Here is a 20,615-nt window from a genome sequence, read left to right on the forward strand (position 1 = left end):
CATCTAACAGAAAATATAAATGAATTCACCATGGTCTTAGATATAGTAAAGGGAAGGAATCATATCATTTTAAGGGTACTTTGATTAAAAAATATAATGAATGCACATAAAATAAATTAGATAGGGAGATTTCCTGATCACTCTAGAGGAAACTATAATTACCAATTTCTTGCGTATCTTTTCAGAAGTAATGTATGCACTCAAGCAGATATGTATCTGTGTCTGTATATCCTATTCCATCACTAAATGGCAGCATATACACACCGTTCTAAACCTTGCTTTTTCACTAAGTCATATGCCTTGGAGATCATTTTATATGATCACACAAATTTATCCAATTCACTTCATGGGCAGGTCGTAATTTATCTAACTATTCCCCTACTAATAGATATTTGGTAATTTCCAATCTTTTGCTACCAGAAGTAATACTGTCATGAGTATCATCAGATCTATGTACACATGTAAAATATATGGAGGATAAATGTTTAGAAGTGAAAATGCTGAGCAGAAGAGTTGTGTACTTTATAAATTGATGGATATTGACAAACTGTTCTAAGAGACTGAATCAATTTATATTCCCATCAATGATGTTTGAGAGTATCTCAAATATGTATTTCCACCAATCTAGTATATACTATCAAACTTTTTGATACTTGCCAAATGTAAAAAACACTATTTTGTAGCTTTAAGTTGCAGTTCTTTTATTATGAGCAAGGGCCAACATTTTTATGTTTAAATTAAAAATCATCTGTATTTCCTTTTCTGTGGACTGTCAGTTCATGGTTTCTGAACATTTTAAATTAATTAATTAGTATTTCTTTTCATACCGACTTGTAGGAACTCTCTATATATTATAGAAATTAGCTCTTTTTTAAACTGCAAATATAATGCTTTCTTCAGGTTTACTATCTCTGACATTAGCTATGGGATTTTTCTTTCCAACACACAAATGCTTAATTTTTAATAATTAAAGTTACCAGTCTTTTTTTTTTTTTATAGCTTCTGATTTCAAATCCTGTTTAAAAAGGCCTTTTCTACTCAAATCATCAAAAATTCTTCTGTGTTTTCAGGTATTATGGTTTCAATGTTCTCATTTAAATATTTCATCCACCTGGAATTTATTTTGGTATAGGTGTGAGGGAATGAACTTTAACTTTTTGGACAGCTTCTCAGTTGTTCTATTATCATTTCCTGAATAATACATTTTCCTTCTTGTTTGAGAGCCACATTCTCATGTAAATAAGGTATATTTCTAGACTTTCTATGCTGTGCCATTATTTATTAAGAGCCCTTTTACCTAAAGGAAGAATATAAAATTTTATGGTTCATTACCAACTTCATGCCCAATTCATGGGCTCGGTATTGGGGATGAGATGGAGGAGGCATCTTGTATCCACTCCGCCGGTCTGGCACAAACCTTTGTTGCACCAACTGTGCATACAGACATTTAGTGAAAGTGACCTGGACATTGGGACACAAAACACATTGAGTCTTCCTGAAAGTAAAAATTCAGTATCATTTCACAGTTCTTCTTATGAGCTTCATATTCATATGAAATGCAAAGAAGATCCAACCTATTTACTGCCTACATTTTTTAGTAACAGCTTTATTGGGATACAATAATTCACATACCATAAAATTAACTGCATGATCTATTTTTAGTTATCACTAATGGAATTCTTATCAGTTACATTATATGGCAGTTTAGGTGGGTAGAAGATAAAGAATAATTCTTAATTCTCTGGAAGAAATGAAATGTTTTCTTTTTTTTTTTTTAATTTTTTTTCAATGTTTTTAATTTATTTTTGGGACAGAGAGAGACAGAGCATGAATGGGGGAGGGGCAGAGAGAGAGGGAGACACAGAATCAGAAACAGGCTCCAGGCTCTGAGCCATCAGCCCAGAGCCTGACGCGGGGCTCGAACTCACGGACCGCGAGATCGTGACCTGGCTGAAGTCGGACGCTTAACCGACTGCGCCACCCAGGCGCCCGAAATGTTTTATTCTTAAGAAGAAAACAAAATAGGAAAAATGTGGCCAGAAGATATCTAGGAAACATTTAGATACAAACTAGGGAGTGAAATCTCTTGAAATCTTCCTCCACTAGAATGGGAGAAAAGAAAAAAAAAAGTGTATTAACTTGAGATGAGGAAGCAGAATATTTCCAGTTTTTTCTAGTGCACAATTAAAATGATGTTCAACTCTCTTGCCAGTGAGGAAACAAATAACCGGGAGAGCTATCTTACCGATGCCATTATTCGTGTTTCAGGCAAGAAAGTCTTGAAAATACGACAGGCTCGCAGGTCAATAGGGTCCCGTAGGTAAAATGCTTGGACTCCTGCAGCCACCAATCTGGGGCGCTGCTTTAACACCGCTACAATACCAGCTGGAAGGAAGCAGTGTGCTCGATGAAGGGAGGCTTGAATTTTTTCTGGGTATCTGTGACAGGTAACATAATTATTTTTATTTTATGATATGTAAATATCTAGCGTTCTTATAGCATTTAGTTCCCCTTGTCTTGGTTCATCAAGAGATGTTGAATGACAAGGAAAGTGAAGATAAAGCTACCATATACACTAAAACTGCAGAAAAGAAGAGAGAGAAAGAGAAAAGGTAGGAAGAAATGGAAAATAAAGAAAAGGGACTAATGTAGTTCAATAAAAACAAAATGAAAACTCTACTATTTTTTGGAACAAGAATAAAATCAGAGTTTATTCTTTTAAAACAATGGTACAAAGTATGCTGAAACAAAGTTAAGAGAGATTTTTATATTGTTAAAACTTGAATGGTAGTAAACATTGCCTAGGTACTCAAATGTGAAAGGTTGAACTAATATGTTAGGTAAAGACTGTCTTTTCGGCCTAGAGCCTAAAGTGTTCCACACAGACCAAAGAATACTATACAGAGTCCCACAAAGCACACTATGCTCCCTTAGGTTTTCATTCCTAAAGGTCTCAAAAAATATTGAAGTAGGATCCACGTGCAGTGCAGAGACCAACAAGGGGCTTAAACTCATGACCCTGCGATCAAGACCTGAGTTGAAATCAGAGTTGGATGCTTAACCAACTGGGCCACCCAGGCACCCCAAGGTCTCAAAATTTTTACCTATGGATATAGATAGAACTTAGCCACAATATCTAAGTAAATAAATGCAAAAATATTGGGACTGCAATATAACATCTATGATTGGGAATTAAAAGATACATCTGTTCCTTAATTTTAAAACATGTAAATTTAATCTGTTGTTAGTCACTTTCATGAAGGATGATGACAGAATGAAAATGAGCATTAATCTAGGTGAAAGAAATTCTACATTCAGTGGAAGACTTGAACCGCATTAAATCAAAAGGCTCTTTGACTAGCACTGAAAATATTTTTCTTACCCTCTAATGCGCCTATTCACAGCAGCTTGTATAGAATCTGAAGCCAAAATTTTTTCTGGGTGTGTTGAGATTATATTCAAAGCTTGTGGGATTGTAGGGGGTGTGGAGGGTAACCAGGATACTGCTCCAGGTTTCCTTGGTGCAGGAATAATGCACAGCTCTCCCTGGTGGAAAAATACCTGCAAAATGATACATTTTAATTTTCATTCTGGGCACTGACAAACTCTAGGTACTAGTAACATGATTTCATCTCTGTAAATTTTCCAAACTTGGATACACTTACTCTATTGGCACTATTATCAGGATCCAACCATTTAGGGAGAAAGTCAGCAGCTTCTATTAACAAGAATTCACCATCATTGTCTTCAATCCTTTTGCAAAAGAAATTCCAATTATGCATTCAAAAAGCACATATATGCTACGAATCAAAACACATTTATTCTAATATGTTCTCTTTCATTTTAGTTAATGTATGAGTACATGCTATGTACAGATCGTTATAATAAAGCAAAATATTTCAGACACCATGAATCTCTCAGGGAGATTGTAAGATTGAAAGAGGAGTTGGAGGGAGATGATAAGGAGAACAAATTAAGTACATAAGTAAATAATAACAGACACAAATATGAAAAACATACAATTAGGTGTCAAAAGAAGAAAAAAACCCACATAGAGCCAAGATAAGGAAAGCCTTTATGGAAGAGTTACTTGGACCCTGAAAGATAATTTTGTTTTGCCTTATTTGTATTATTTTTTAAATTTAAAATTTTGAATAGGTAAGACAGTCACATGGCTAAACTTTTAAAAAGTACATAAAAAGTTCTGCAATGGAACAGTTTCCTTCCTACTTTTGTCCCTATATGCCCCATTCCTACCCTCCAACCATTGTTATTTTTTGTTTATCCTTCTAGGTTCACTTAAGCATAATCTAGTTAATAGGAATATAAACTCTTATTTTCTCCTCTTGTCACACAAAAGGTAGATTTTTTCTAGATTCTAGATTTTTTCACTTTTTATGGGTGGAGATATACGGAGAAAAGTTGAGATGTTCTTGGGAGAGGGATTAGCAATGACAAAATCATGGAGGTGTCTATTTAAGGTAGATATTTGGAGAATGGCACTAGTAAAGAACAAGACTAGAAAAGCACAGTTATATCATTTTGGGAAGAGCTTTAAATGTCGGCAGAGTCAATGAGAATGAGCTTGGTTTTATTCTATTCTATTTTTTTTTTTTTTTTTTTTTTTTAAGGAATGAATGGTTTTAAAGCAGTGTAGAAAAATGGTTAGGGCTCTACCTTAGGAAGATTAATCTGGCAGAGACATAGAGGAAGTTCTTTCTTTTTCTAATTAAAAACAAGGGGCACCTGAGTGGTTTAGTTGGTTGAGTGTCCGACTTTAGCTCAGGTCATGATCTCAGTTGGTGAGCTTGAGCCCTGTGTCGGGCTCTGTGCTGACAGCTCAGAGCCTGGAGCCTGCTTCAGATTCTGTGTCTCCCTCTCTCTCTGTGACTCCCCTGCTCACACTCTCTTTCTTTATCTCAAAAATAAACAAACTTAAAAAAAAATTTAAAAACCAAATCCCCAACAAGACAGTAGATGCCTATTAGTCAAAGAGCTTTATAGGCCTGGTGTGTAGGTATGCGCCATCATTATATAAAGATCAGAATCCATACACAAAAGGCATTGTCCTCCCCTATTACCATTGTAAAGATAGAAACATCTATCTTGGAGTTTGTTCATATAAAATTCTATCATTTATGAAGAAATTACTGACAATTATTTTTAGGTGTGATAACAGTAGCGTCTAAAATAAGAATTCTTATCTATTCTATTTACATCTTAAAAGTATTTAAAGATAAAATGGCATAGTATTGGAGATCTGCTTTAAAATAATCTTGCTATGTAAAAGGAGTAGGGGAAAGGAGGAGGGGAAAGCTATGGGTAAAGGAACATGAATTGGTAATTATTGGAGCTGAGTGAGGAGTACACGTGGGTTCATTCTCTCTACTTTCATGTTTGAAATTTTGAAATAATAATACATTTTCAGAGTTGTTTTTCTTTTTGTTCAGCTGGGGAAGAGGTTGGGGGAATGGATTAGAATTTGGGGGCTAACAGGAAAACTAGAATAACATGCGGCAAATGGGTGAAACGCCCTCTGCTGACACAACTTGGTAATTACAGAGAACTATCAGTTTCCATTTTAAACAGTGTTACCTACTTTGCTTTCAATACTGTTCACTAATTTTTCTTTAAATTTTTCTGTATGTGATTTCTCAACATATATGCGGGGGGGGTATGCGCTATGGTAAAATAGAGGAAGACATAGTAAAGAAATCTGTAATGTATATGTATATGTATACATGAATGGAATTTTTTCTATGATTTTGTTTTTAAAGAGCAGTACACCCTTTGGTATTGTTTGAACTTTGTTTACCATCTGTATTTGGTCTTTCACAATGAGAATAATTTTTAAAAAGCTAAAATAGGCAGATTTCGTTTAAAAATTTAGAAGTTAAATTCTCCAATGTACTTTAATTTTTCCTCAAAGAAAAGGAAGTCACAAGAAAAAAGGAAGAAAACACACAAGTCACTTTCAAAATCTATGTCTCAAATTTGTTCAATCTCTACCAGACTACCAAAAAATTTTTACTAAGTGGATAAAAATGTGGTCAGTCTCAACAAGAGAATTCCTTTAGATTATTAAAATAACTAATACCTTGCTACTAACTCTGGAAATTCCTTTGTAATTTGCTTTACTACATAAACAATAAACCATTCATCCTCAATGTTATCCCCAAACTTTGTCATGCCAAACATATGAGCAGGAACATCTCCTAAAAACAAGAGAAAAGCAATCATATAACCAAATAAACTTGTCTGTACACATAAACATACAAGTAATCATTCAATTAAACGAACATTCATTGACTGACTATACTGTAGGTATCACAGCTGGGAGCTGGGGTTGCAACTCTGAACAGGATATAAAAAGCCCACCCTTGAGGACCCATAGACAACCGGAGACAAGACAACCACACCATCTCAAAACAAGATAATGAAACAACAACAACAACAACAAGATAATGAATGGACATATGCACTGAGGGCTCTGTGACCATAAAGAATATCTGAGCTATGTTCATGTGGAAGAATGACCAGAAGTAGGCTTTCCAGAAAAAGAGAATAGCATGTGCAAAGGCACATAAGCATGACAGACAATAAAGTGTTCTAGGAATATCAGGAAGCTAGATTTAGATGGAGCAGGAATTTTTTAAACAAGTGCATTATTCAAAAATATGTAGAACTTAATACACTTTTAAACAGGTCAATAGGTCAAAGAAGAAATCACAAAGGAAGTTAGAAAATACAAGGAGACAAATGAAAACAAAGATGTAACATACTAAAAGCAGTGCTAAGAGGAAGTTTATAGTTATAAAAGATCTCAGATCAACAACCTAACTTTACACCTTAAGGAACTAGAAAAAGAAAAAGCTAACCTAAAGCTAGCAGAAAGAAGAACATAATGAAGATTAGAACAGAGATAAAAGAAATAGAGAACAGAAAAAAATGAACTAAGGTGAGCTGGTTTGTTGAAAGATCACAAAATTTACAAAATCTTAAATTAGTAAGAAAAAAAAGGAGACACAAGTAACTAAAATCAGAAATGAAACAGGCAATATAACAACTTATACTACAGAAATAAAAAGGACTATAAGGAAACATATGATATGAACAATTGTACACCAACCAATTGGATAACCTAGAAGAAATAAGTTCATTCTTAGAAACACACAACATATCAAGACTGGATCACTAGAAGGAGACTGAATTACTTCTGGTTACTAGAAAGAGACTGAATCAGTAATCAAAAAACTTCCCAACAGAGAAAGGCTCACTGGAGAATTTTAGCAACATTTTTTTTAAACTTTTTTTTTAATGTTTATTTATTTTTGAGAGAGAGACAGAGTATGAGCAAGGGAGGGGCAGAGAAAGAGTGAGACACAGAATCTGAAGAAGGCTCCAGGCTCTGGGCTGTCAGCACAGAGCCCGACACAGAGCTTGAACCCAGGGACTGTAAGATCATGACCTGAGCTGAAGTCGGATGCTTAACTGACAGCCACCCAAGCACCCCAGAATTTTACCAACATTTAAAGAAGAATTAACATCAATCCTCCTCAAACTCTTACAAACAACTGAAGAGGAGGGAACACTGCCAAACTCATTTTATGAGGCCAGCATTACCCTCATAATAAAGCCAAACAAAGACAATATAGGAAAACCATGACCAATTTCCGTGGAACACTAATGCAGAAATCCTCAAGAAAATACTAGCAAACTAAATTCAACACATGAAAAGGATTGTACACCATGACCAAGTAGAATATATTCCTGGAATGGAATGGAATGTGTATGAAAATCAAGAAATGTAATCTACCACATTAACAGACTAAGGGTCAAACAAGCACATTATAGAGTGTTTTTAGAGCTGCCATGGCAAAAAAAAACAAAAAAAAAAAAAAACAAAAACAAAAAAAAAAAACAGGTGGGAAGAACATCCCAACTAACTCTTCACCTCACCCCAGGTCTCTCAAATTTCTTCAACTAGAGAAGCTCCAATTAAAGTGTCTATTTTTATCTACCTTATATATTAAACTTCAATTTTAACTTCATCCAGAAGCAATGGGGAACTGGTGAAGGATGTTAGGCAGAAGAGTAACATGATCAAATTTGTGTTTTACAAGGGTAGCTGGCAACAATGTGAAGAACTGGAGATATGGGAACCAGAGAGGTTACTTAGGTGGTTACTGTAGTCTTCCAGATGAAGAGATTAAGAGGGTCTAGATTGTAGCCAAGGAAATGTAGAGAAAGGGTCATATTTTAGGAGTAACCACAGTAGGATTTAGTGCTGTGAAGTGAATATGCTGCAGTGAAGAGCTGAATACAATTCTGAATTACTAACAAGCTTGAATAACTAGGTGGATAGCAAAGCCATTAAGGAAAACAAGAAAACATTGGGTAAAAATGATTTTCTAGGAAACAGATAAGGAGTTGGTCTTGGATGTGCTGTGCCACTGTGAGAGTGTTCTTGCCAATAAATATTACATGTGTTTCAGTGAACAGGGGTTCTATAAAATGAACACAAGGGAAGACATGTGGCAACTGCTAACCAAAAGATAACAGATAAACACGAAATCAAGACCTAGACTGACAGTATCAAAAGATGCTAGACTCCTGAAATAAGACCCTGGAGCAGAGCCTTGGTCACCTATTCAGGAGTCATTTTACTAAAGCTATATGAAATGATAAGAAAAAGTGCCATACTTGGCCAGAGGTCAGATCTTAAGCACCAACAACACAAGGAAGCATGAAAGAACCTCAAAATACTTCTTAGAGGCAAATAATGGTCATTAAGCCCAATGATTGCTCTTTATAAGTCAGGTAGAGCCAACTGTGTGAAAAAAGGCAGCCTACGAAACCCATGATCAAGAGTGAGGAATACAGAGTAACCACTAAAGGAAGCTATGGTTAAGGAAGCAGATGCCTGACCTGTTTAGTACAGGTACCCAGATACATTCTAGCATAGAAAAGTAAAGTTCCAAAGAATAGCCACGGTTCAGTCATTTTGAGTATGTATTAGGTTCCTAAGGTAATTACTATTAGAAAGCTTTCATCAAATGAATTAAAAAAAATTTTTTTTGGTTAGTTTAAGGGCTTAACCAAATATAAGCAAGCATCACTAATCTAAAAAGTTCAGGTTATAAATCTCCTGACAACACTGAATGAACTATGGACTATTACACATCACTGTTGTCAGAATTAAAATTCACATGTATCAAATCAAGTAAAAGAGCCATACCTTTTCCAGGTTTGTATTTGAGATTGAAAGGCTGATTCTGCCAGATATAGGGGACCAGCATAGGTGCAAAGTGGGTCATTATCCTCTCAATATACTTTTGAAGAATCTCTTTGTGTTTTTCTGGGTCTCTTGGTTCACCTGGTATCAGGAATAGGTGATACTCCACAGTGTCTTCCACTGTAGCAAGCTTCATATTTTCTTCCATTCTTTGAAAACTACATTTAAAGTTTCAATAACATAAACCACATAGAATAATGCAGAATATCCAAATTCTCAAACTATTCTAGATGATTCCATTGTTTTCCAAAATTCAGTTCCCCACATACTATCATTGAAATTTTTTGACTTTATCAAGCATTAATAGTAACACCTATTTAATATACTTTTAATGAGGTTTTTATGCTGAAAATTATGTTCTTCACACTTGAAATTATATTAAAAGAACTTTTGATATAATACAGTAAATGGGAATCCAGTGTCACATTCCCAAATTAATAGGCGTGTAAGAATTAAAAAAAAAAATGTTTGCCCTTGTACTAGCAGCAGTGTGTGTAGCACACTTTGAGAAACATTACAATAACATTTTATGTTTCAATACTATCAAAAGTCCCAGGTCCGCCACTAATTAGTTGTCACTTTCGGCACTTCACTTTCTCTTTCTGGGGCCTTTTCCTCTTCTTATGAATATTGTATGGCATAGGGGAATACAAAACATTCATGTCCTATCATCTCACCCCAAAATAATTTGCCCACGGTTCTTGATCCTACAGCTGTCCTAAAACTGCTCCCTTTTCAGGTCTCAGGGGGTACAGCTCCAGTATATTAAGAGCAGGTAGATAGATATCTATTTTCTAAGGGTTTTCCTTAAAACAAAAGTGCTAGCTCACTATTGCTGCCAGATGAGGCTTGGTAAAGGCAGGCACTGTACTGGATGGTCCACTGTAAGGCACAATTCGATTTTTATCCTTACTCGGTTTTCTAATGGGCTAATAAAACGAAGTCGAGAGGAACCTGCATCCAGTCACCGCAGTCTGTCCAAATCATTTGGCTTCTCAAGCCAGAGCGACAGATAATTCTGTCGACCCGCCCCATAATGCCAAGCACACATTTTTATGAAGAATTTAGTGTCAGAACTGGAAGGAGCTTCGAGACCACTCAGCCTAATTCCTTGCTGTACAGGTGAGAAAACCAGAGCACAGAAAGAGAAGAGACCAAGCTGTAGAGGGCTGAGCTGGAGTCTAGCGCTCTTGACTCAGACTACGCTTTCTCCCTCCATCCGACAAACTGAAGCCAATTCCGCTTACGATCCTCGGGCCTGCCCCACGCGTCTCGGCTGCGGCACCTTTCCTCGACCGCCCCTCCTACCGCGTCAGTAGCAGTCCAAGTCCGGCCCAAGGTCAGGCCAGACGCTTCTCGGGCGCTTGAGGTTAGCCGACACCCCTGAAACACCCGCTCGCCCCGGAACTCCCAGCAACGTCACTGCTGCGCGTCCGCGGGAACATTAGGTGGGTGCTCAGGTGCGTTCGTCACTTCCGCTCCCGCGGGGAAGCAGGCAGGGCGGAGGGCTAGAGGGGTAGGGACCCTGGAGAGGTGGCGGTCCGGAGTCTAGGCGACGGGGCGTGACGGGGCCGGAAGGTGGCGGGAGGGGGCCGGGCCGGAGCCGGCGGGAGGGCCAGGTCCCGAGGCCCCGACCCTGGCGTGCCCGCCCCCTCCGCGGCAGAGGAGGAAGAGGAGGATGATCTCCAGATACACCCGGAAGGCGGTGCCACAGAGCTTGGAGTTGTAAGTGGACTGCTCAGCCATCCTAACCGGGGCCGTGGGAGGCTGAGGCTGGCAGCGGGCGCTCTGGGGACCCCTTCCAAGCAGCGCTTCCCACCTTTCCTTTCTCAGGGCAGGGGAAGGAACTGTTTCCTCCCAGCCTTGTTGGACGCTCTCCTTCCACCTCCAGCTAAGGGCATGTCTCCTGTGCTGTCCTAGGGCTTGGCCCTCTTGGGCTGCACTTCCTGAACTCAGGGACTGGGTCTTTGGCATTTGTAGCTTACTCAGTGTTTCATGCCTCACTGACAATGGCCATTGACGAATCGAGAAGTTACTAATAGCTGAGTGCTACAAAAAAGTTGAATACATCTAGTGCCAGGCACCGTGCAAAGCTGCTTACATGCATTAGCTCACTTAATCCTATTAGGAAGGATACCAGAATAGAGAATATTATTTTGCACATTCTACAGATAACGATCCCAGATTTTTATTTTTATTTTTAAATTTTTTTTCAACGTTTTTAATTTATTTTTGGGACAGAGAGAGACAGAGCATGAACGGGGGAGGGGCAGAGAGAGAGGGAGACACAGAATCGGAAACAGGCTCCAGGCTCCGAGCCATCAGCCCAGAGCCTGACGCGGGGCTTGAACTCACAGACCGCGAGATCGTGACCTGGCTGAAGTCGGACGCTTAACCGACTGCGCCACCCAGGCGCCCCTCAGATTTTTAAAGATTGTAGCAAGCCAAAGATTACACAGCCAGGAAGTGGTGGACCAGCACACAAACCTGGTGTCAATCTGATCCTGAAGCCTTGGTCATAATCATTATACATTCTGTTTCCCCATTTTTGTAATTAAACATCAGAATCCTTAAGGATAAGTTTTGCTTTAGAGAGCATATATTGCAGCTGAAATACACCCCTCCCACCCTTGGTGAGGTGTTGTAATTTAGCAAGTAATGATAATGTCCTGCATTTATTAATGCTTTACACTTTCAAAAAGACTTTCACATTTTGATCCCTTGCAACAATTCTGTAAGATGGGTATGATTAGCTTTCAGTTTTTCAGAAGCTGAAACATCAGAAAGTTTACACATCCTAAGATTATAAAACCAATAGGTTTTGAGCTTGGCCTTTTAATCCTCAAATCCCAACTTTTTTCTCCATTGAGCTATGTAATTTTAGCAATTATACATTTATTAATTAAGTATTAAGTATAGGGGCGCCTGGGTGGCTCAGTTGGTTAGGTATCTGACTTCAGCTCTGGTCATAGTATTGTGCTTTTTAAGTTCGAGGGTCGCATCAGGCTCTGTGCTGAGGGCTCAGAGCCTGCCTGCTTCAGACTCTGTCTCCCCCTCCCTGTGCCCCTCCCCCACTCACACTCTGTGTGTGTGTGTGTGTGTGTGTGTGTGTGTGTGTGTGTGTTTCTCAAAAATAAACATTAAAAAATTAAAAAAATATGCTAAGTATATATGATAATAACAAGCGTGGAATTTTCAGTCACTCTGGGTTGCTGGCTAAGCTCTTCTCTAGCCATGTGTCTTTTAAACAAATTACTAAATATTTGAGCATTCATTTCTGTACTATAGGACTAACACCTTATCTAAAAGCATATCTAAAATGATGGCACAAGGGCGCCTAGGTGGCTCAGTCAGTTAAGCATCTGACTTCGTCTTAGGTCATGATCTCACGGTTCATGGGTTGCTGACAGCTCAGAGCCTGGAGCCAGCTTCGGATTCTGTGTCTCCCTCTCTCTTTTTGCCCCACCCCTGCTGGAGCTCTGTCTCTTTCTCCCTCTCAAAAATGAAAGCATTAAGAAATAATAAAATAAAATAAAATAAAATAAAATAAAATAAAATAAAATAAAATAAAATAAAATAAAAAAGATGAAATAAAATAATGGCACAGGGTAGATCCTTAGTATTTGGCAATTTTCTTGCCCCTTCCCATCTTTACTTGCTACAATAGCCATACAAAGAAAATCTGTGATCTCTTCTTGCCTTACAGAAGCTTATTATCTACTAAGTAATAGGATATCTACACAGTAGCAATTCAGATAATAAGCTTTTTAGGAAGTAGGAAGAAGAAAGTCATTTTCCAAACAAAGGGAACAGGTCTTAGGTAAAAGTCTGCTTTTATAATTAGTTCTGACCATTCTGAAAGTAGCAAAAAAAAATCTTTTGTGAAAAAAATTGCTGGTAGGCACTTAGTGGGCCAGAATTACTGATCCAGTATAGTTCTGTTACTTGTTCTCTATTGTTGACTTGATACTCCTTAAAGACCACTCTCTCCAAAGGTGATTCTCTAGGAGAATATGATGTGAATAATGAAGATAATGAAGATTATATGTATCTAAATGATAGTAAAATAAAAGCAATTTTTATTTTTGGCATTATGATAATTTGCTTTGAAGAAGTAACTTTCCTTTTCTCCCTAATAGTTCCAAATTATAGATATTGAAAAGAGCTTGAAATAAAAAGTTTTCAACATACAGCTTTAATACTTAAAAAGTGATGTTTCACTCATATGAAGACTTTAAGAAACAAAACAGATGAAAATAAGGGAAGGGAAACAAAAATAATATAAAAACAGGGAGGGGGACAAAACAGAAGAGACTCAAGAACAACTGGAGAACAAACTGAGGGTTGCTGGAGGGGTTATGGGAGGGGGGGATGGGCTAAATGGGTAAGGGGCATTAAGGAATCTACTCCTAAAATCATTGTTTCACTTTATGCTAATTTGGATGTAAATTTTAAAAAATAAAAATAAAATTTTAAAAAGTGATGTTTCAAATATAAATGTATAGTGAATAATATATTGAACCACCTATCCCCCAAATTCAGTAACAATCAAAAATTGATATATTTGCTTCATCTATATTCTTTATCTCTTTTCAGCCTCTCTGTCCATCATCTGTAAATAAGGAAGCAAAACCCCAGACACTATCATTTCACCCCTGTATACTGCAGTATGCATCTCTAAATATGCATTTTCTTATGTAAAAACAATGCTATTACATTTAATATTTCTTTGGTATTATCTGTTATTTAAAAAAATTTTTAATGCTTGTTTATTTTTGACAGGAAGAGAGAGAGAGAGAGACAGAGCATGAGTAGGGGAGGGGCAGAGAGAGAGGGAGACACAGAATCTGAAGCAGGCTCCAGGCTCTGAGCTGTCAGCACAGAAGCGGACGCGGGGCTCGAACTAACAAACCTCGAGATCATGACCTGAGCCGAAGTTGGATACTTAACCGACTGAGCCACCCAGGCGCCCCTAACAGTCATTTTATAGAGATTTCTTTGACAGACTAAAAAATGTCTTAAATTTCTGTCTTGTAGCTGGAATCCACATTTCTGTTTACTGCCACTGTCTCAAAGACAACTTTTGGTTGGAGGATTGTTGAATAAGAGGAGTAAAAAATAGCTCTCCACAAATCCATCCCTACCATTTTTTTTTAAGTAAATTTATTTAAATTCAAGTTAGTTAACATACCGTGTAGTATTGGTTTCAGGAGTAGAACCCAGTGATTCATCACTTACATGTAATACCCAGCTCTCATCCCAACAAATGCCCTCCTTAATGCCCATCACCCATTTAGTCCATCTCCCCACCCAACACCCCTCCAGCAACCCTCAGTTTGTTCTCTGTATATGAGTCTTATGGTTTGCTTTCCTCTCTCTTTTTATCTTATTTTTCCTTCCCTTCTCCTATGTTCATCTGTTTTGTTTCTTAAATTCCACGAGTGAAATCATATGGTATTTGTCTTTCTCTGACTTATTTCACTTAGCGTAATACACTCTAGTTCCATCCACATTGTTGCAAATGGTGATTTCATTCTTTTTTGATCGCTGAGTAGTATTCCATTGTGTATATATATCACATTTTCTTTATCCATTCAACAGATGATGGACATTTAAGCTTTTTCCATAATTTGGCTGTTGTTGATAGTGCTGCTATAAACATTGCATTTTTGTATCTTTTGGATAAATACTTAGTAGTGCAATTGCTGGGTTGTAGGGTAGCTCTATTTTTAATTTTTTGAGGAACCTCCATACTGTTTTCCAGAGTAGCTGTACCAGTTTGCATTCCAACCAACAGTGCAAAATTGTTCCCCTATCTCCTCATCCTTGCCAACATCTGTTGTTGCGTAAGTTCTTAATTTTAGCCATTCTGACAGGTGTGAGGTGGTATCTCATTGTGGTTTTGGTTTGTATTTCTCTGATGATGAGTGATGTTGAGCATCTTTTCATCTGTCTCTTAATCATCTGTCCATCCCTATCATTTGAGAAATAATTTAAAGTAAAAGCTCTGCTGCTGGGTCCCTTAGCTTTATCTTTATATATGAAAGATATAGCTTTCTATTAGTGAAAATAGTGAAATAGAAATAGATATAGCTTTCTATTTCTTTAGTGAATTAAACTCTCAAATTATTCATTTGCTCTGAGAAGCCTCAGAGCCAGAGTACTTGGATTTGAATCCTGGCTCCATCACTTCCTAGACATATGACCTTAAGCAGGTTACTTAGTCTCTCTGTGCTTCACTTTCCTTTCTGTGAAATAAGAATATTAGAGATTTATAATATACATTGGCATATTAAAGACCCTGAGAAGACCTTTTATAAAGAAGCCTGTGTACTTTGTTTAGACTATCATGTTTCCTAAACTTAATTTATTACAGAATTTTGTGGGGGAGGAAAGCCTACTATGGATGATTAAGACTTGAACATAAAATAATTAACCCCTTAGTTTATTCTAATGTACATGTTGAATTCCCTAGAGCAGCACTGTCCAATAGAAATATAATATAAGCCACATATATAATTTTTAATTTTCAGGTAGTCACATTAAAAGAATAGAAAGTGATAAAATTAATTTTTTGCCTTTTTATTTTCAACTAATTATAGACTCACTGTTAGTTACAAAAATAGTACATAGAGTCCCATGAACCCTTCACCCAGTTTCCCCCAAAGATGACAACTTATGTAGCTAGTATAGTGTCAAAGCCAAGAAACTGATATTGGTACAATACTGTTAAATCAGTTTTTATATCAGTTTTTATATCCACTGTTTTGTGTATGTGTATATAGACTTCTGTGCAGTTTGGTCTCATTTATAGAACTGTGTAACCACCAGTACAATCAAGATGGCTTTTTTATCACCACCAAGGAATGTCCTTGTGTACCCCTTTATAGTCACTTCCACTCCCTTCTCCATCCTCTGGTAACCACTAATATTTTCTCTACCTCTATAGTTTTGTCATTTGTAAACATTATATCAATAGAATCATATAGTATGTAACCTTTTGAGATTGCTTTTTTCACCTTGAAATCCATCCAAGTTGTTCCATGTATCAATAGTTCACTCCTTTTTATTGCTCAATCTTATTCATCATGTGGATATATCAGAGTTTAACCATTCACCCATCAAAGGACATTTCAGTTTCCATTTTTTTTCAATTATAAATAAAACTGCTGCAAACATTTGTGTACAGATTTTTGTGTGAACGTAAGTTTTCATTTCTCTGAGATCAGTTCTCAAGAGTGAATGGCTAGGTCTTATGGTAAATGCATGTGTTTAGTTTTATTAGAAGCTGTGAGACTATTCCAGAGTGGCTGTACCAATTTATATTTCCACCAGGAGAGCATGAGATATCTGGTTTCACATCCTCGCCTGCATTTGGTGTTACTACCATATTTTGTTTTAGCTATTCTAATAGGTATCTGATTATAACTTATTATATTTTAAATTTGAAGTGAAATTAATTTTAAGAATATATTTTTTTAATCTAGTATATCCAAAATATTATCATTTTAATATGTAATCAAGATAAAATTATCAATGATCCATTACACGTTTTTGTCATACTAAGCCTTCAAAATCCTGTGTGTTATAAACTTAAAGCACATCCCATTTTTGACTAACCAAATTTTAAAGTTTTTGTGTGAATTCCAGTTAACATACAGTCTGATACTAGTTTCAGGTGCCCAGTATAGTGACTCAGTACTTCCATACAACATCCAATGATGCTCATCACACCAATTAACCACACTTTAACTGCTAATTGCTAGTGGCTTCTGTATTGGACAGAACAGTCCCAGAGCAGCAGGAAGTAGGTGATTAGCTTGTAGGTTAAGCTGCTGAAAGTATGTTTTTTTCTTTACAGGAAATATAACTTTTTAAAAAATCTTTCACAGGAAAGGAATAACAAAACATGCTATTAATCATCATCCCCTTCCAGAGCAGCTGGATGAAATTTCTTCTACCAATGACAGCCATGAAAAAGATACGAGTTCCCAAAGGTAACAACACAAATTGTACTTGTTTGCTTATTACACTGCATAATGGCACAAGTGTTTTGTGTGTGTGTGTGTGTGTGTGTGTGTGTGTGTGTGTGTGTGTGTGTTTTGGCTTGGGCTTGATATCTAATCTTGAACTAATGAAACAAAACAAGGACTTTTATCGCATTTTCAGTACCATTCAACTTTTATTCTGGAACAGCTAATGAAAACATCATACTTATAACCCTTAAAGTAGTATTATTACATAGTTAAAAGACAAGACTCAGGAGGAGTCTAACAGATCTGATTTTTAATCCTGGTTCTGCCACTTACTAGCTGAGTAACACTAGGCAACTTACCAGATAATAGTATCTCTTAAAGAGTGTTGTAAATATAAATGAGATAAAATATGTAAAACTTGGCACAATAATTGGCATATGGTGAGTATTAGCTGCAGTTATCATTCTGTAACTTCAAAGAGGGTTCTGAGAAGCAATGTGGTATCATAGAAAAATTATAATCATAAAAACTAATTTCAAAACCTAGAACTCAATAGATTGTCTTTAAAATGGGGTTGACTTCTACATCACCAAGTTGTTGGGAGGAATAAATGGGATTATATCTATAAAAGTGCTTGGTAAACTGTAAAAGTGCCACACAAGTCCAGATATTACTTTCATACTTCTGAAATGTTTTTAGTTTTCAAAGGTAGATGTTATAAGTAGAATGTTAAAGTATTTGTTGTAATCAAAGCCACACTGAGATACCACCTCACACTGGTCAGAGTGGCTAAAATGAACAAATCAGGAAACTACAGATGCTGGCAAGGATGTGGAGAAATGGGAACCCTCTTGCACTGTTGGTGGGAATGCAAACTGGCGCAGCCACTCTGGAAAACAGTGTGGAGGTTCCTCAAGAAATTAAAAATAGAACTACCCTACGACCCAGCAATAGCACTGCTAGGAATTTACTCAAGGGATACAGGAGTGCTGATGCATAGGGGCACATGTCCCCTATGTTTATAGCAATGCTTTCAACAATAGCCAAATTATGGAAAGAGCCTAAATGTCCATCAATTGATGAATGTATAAAGAATATGTGGTTTGGGGTGCCTGGGTGGCTCAGTCAGTTGAGCGTCTGACTTTGGCTCAGGTCATGATCTCGCGGTCTGTGAGTCCGAGCCCCCCGTCGGGCTCTGTGCTGACAGCTCAGAGCCTGGAGCCTGCTTCGGATTCTGTGTCTCCCTCTCTCTCTGCCCCTCCCCTACTCATGCTCTGTCTCTCTGTCAAAAATAAATAAAACATTAAAAAAAATCTTTTAATAAAAAAAGGAATATGTGGTTTATATATGCAATAGAATACTACTTGGAAGTGAGAAAGAATAAAATCATGCCATTTGCAGCAACGTGGATGGAACTGGAGGATGTTATGCTGAGTGAAATAAGTCTGTCAGAGAAAGACAGATACCATGTTTTCACTCATATGTAGATCTTGAGAAACTTAACAGAAGACCATAGGGGAAGGGAAGGGGAAAAAAATAGTTACGAACAGAGAGGGAGGGAGGCAAACTATAAGAGACTCTTAAATATAGAGAACAAACTGAGGGTTGATGGGAGTGGGGAAAGAGGGGAAAGAGGAGGGCACCTGTTGGGATGAGCACTGGGTGTTGTATATAAGCCAATTTGACAATAGATTATATTAAAAAATATTTATTGTAAACCACCACTAGAATTATTTAGAATCACTGTCATCAATTCTGCAGGAATTAGGTAGGATTTTTCCATGATGCTTAATTGATAAGTTCTTCATTTATTTTTCTCCTGTGGATAGATATATTTGTGTATATGCTTGTCATCTAGTAAATTGCTGAATAGTTAATGCTACAGAAACTTGAGGAAATATAAGAATTTCTCTTTTTTCTCTCTTCCTTCCAAATTGGGCATTTAGTGAGTCTGACATCACACAAGAATCACCTTTTACATCAGCTGACACTGGGAATTCAAGATCTGCTTTTCCAAGTTATACAGGCACAGGGATCTCCACTGAAGGCAGCTCGGACTTCTCCTGGGGATATGGTGTGAGTTGTTGGTTATTGGTCTGATGGAGTTCTTGGCAGACTATTCTGGGAGTTAGGATTTATCAGTTTTGTCAGTATATTTCATTCCTTTACTTTCCTTCATCGTTTCTTTATATTTTAATATTTCTCATCAGTTTTTACCCTCTTTCAGTATTTGCTTTGCTTTTATGGATATAGTAGTTAATCCTTTTAGGTACTTAGTGTTTGACTTAAACAGTTGCATATTAATATGGATCTGGGCCCTGGATCTACTCCTTTTGCTGTGTGCAGTACACTAATGTGTCTCTCCACCACTAATGTTACCTTGTTGTTTAAATTGTTCTTAGAGGTTGATTATTAAGCTATTATAGACTGGGAAAATGATTATGATATATTGTTAAATGAAAAAAGCAGATTAAAAATAGTATGTATAGTGTGGTTCTAATTTGAGTTTACATATATTTTTGTTTATACATATATTAGAAAAAAGGACTAAAGATATCTACCCAAAGTGTTATTCAGTCATTATTTAATGGGTGTTGAGATGAGATTGACTTATTTCTAATCCATAATATCTGGTAGGGAATTCTTACGGCATTGTTCACAATTCTCTTGGCCAATCCTTTACATATATGTTAGAATCTGTTTGTTAAATTGCATGGGTCAGCTTGGGGAGGATTGCTATCTTAATGATATTGAGTTCTTCTATTCATGAATTTGATATATAAATCTTTGCATTTTTTAAAGCTTATTTATTTAAGTAATCTCTACACCCAACACAGGGCTTGAACTCACAACCCCCAAATCAAGAGTCTTATACTCTAATGACTGAGTCAGCCAGGTACCCCATAAATCTTTTCATTTAATATTAATTTTTAAAATATATCTTAATAAATTATTATAATTGTATCCATAAAGTTCCACTTGTTGAATATTTATTTCTAGGTACCTTGTATGGTATAATATAAAAGTTACATTAAAAAATTTTTTTTAACATTTATTTATCTTAGAGACAGCACAAGCAGGGGAGAGAAGAGAGAGGGAGACACAGAATCTGAAGCAGGCTCCAGGCTCTGAGCTGTCAGCACAGGGCCTGATGTGGGGCTCGAACCCACAAACTGTGAGATCATGACTTCACCCAAAGTTGGATGCTTAAACGACTGAGCCACCCAGGCGCCCCTAAAAATTACATTTTTAATCTATTTATTGCTGGTGTGTAAAGGTACAGTCCCTGTTTTTTAAGGGAACTGAGTTGTAGGATAATGTTGGCTTCTGGCAAAAATTTATAT

The 20,615-nt window shown here is 36.9% G+C and overlaps 2 protein-coding genes across 14 annotated transcripts in view; one reads left to right on the plus strand and one right to left on the minus strand.

Annotated features, from left to right (window-relative positions):
* Window positions 1–10,787, minus strand: part of ECD (ecdysoneless cell cycle regulator) — a 44,148-nt gene extending 33,361 nt beyond the window's left edge. For 3 of the 6 annotated variants that reach the window (XM_058696686.1, XM_058696683.1, XM_058696685.1), the window contains exons 1-6: window positions 9,239–9,453; window positions 6,098–6,215; window positions 3,666–3,753; window positions 3,383–3,561; window positions 2,246–2,438; window positions 1,333–1,461 (exon numbers count right to left, since the gene is read on the minus strand). In XM_058696686.1, coding sequence (XP_058552669.1) covers window positions 1,333–1,461; window positions 2,246–2,438; window positions 3,383–3,561; window positions 3,666–3,753; window positions 6,098–6,215; window positions 9,239–9,443 — 912 coding nt within the window. In that variant the 5' untranslated portion in view covers window positions 9,444–9,453. Of the gene's footprint in view, window positions 1–1,332; window positions 1,462–2,245; window positions 2,439–3,382; window positions 3,562–3,665; window positions 3,754–6,097; window positions 6,216–9,238; window positions 9,454–10,125; window positions 10,144–10,542 lie in introns of those variants that run through there. The other 3 variants (XM_058696688.1, XM_058696687.1, XM_058696689.1) reach the window with 3 other exon arrangements.
* A 14-nt stretch (window positions 10,788–10,801) lies between these two features.
* Window positions 10,802–20,615, plus strand: part of FAM149B1 (family with sequence similarity 149 member B1) — an 86,869-nt gene continuing 77,055 nt past the window's right edge. For 2 of the 8 annotated variants that reach the window (XM_058696696.1, XM_058696690.1), the window contains exons 1-3: window positions 10,804–11,020; window positions 17,188–17,292; window positions 19,218–19,347. In XM_058696696.1, the coding sequence (XP_058552679.1) occupies window positions 10,974–11,020; window positions 17,188–17,292; window positions 19,218–19,347 (282 nt within the window). In that variant the 5' untranslated portion in view covers window positions 10,804–10,973. Of the gene's footprint in view, window positions 11,021–14,857; window positions 15,142–17,156; window positions 17,293–19,217; window positions 19,348–20,615 lie in introns of those variants that run through there. The other 6 variants (XM_058696693.1, XM_058696691.1, XM_058696692.1 and 3 more) reach the window with 6 other exon arrangements.

This window comes from Neofelis nebulosa, chromosome 13 (genome assembly GCF_028018385.1).
Source record: "Neofelis nebulosa isolate mNeoNeb1 chromosome 13, mNeoNeb1.pri, whole genome shotgun sequence".
NCBI lineage: Eukaryota > Metazoa > Chordata > Mammalia > Carnivora > Felidae > Neofelis > Neofelis nebulosa.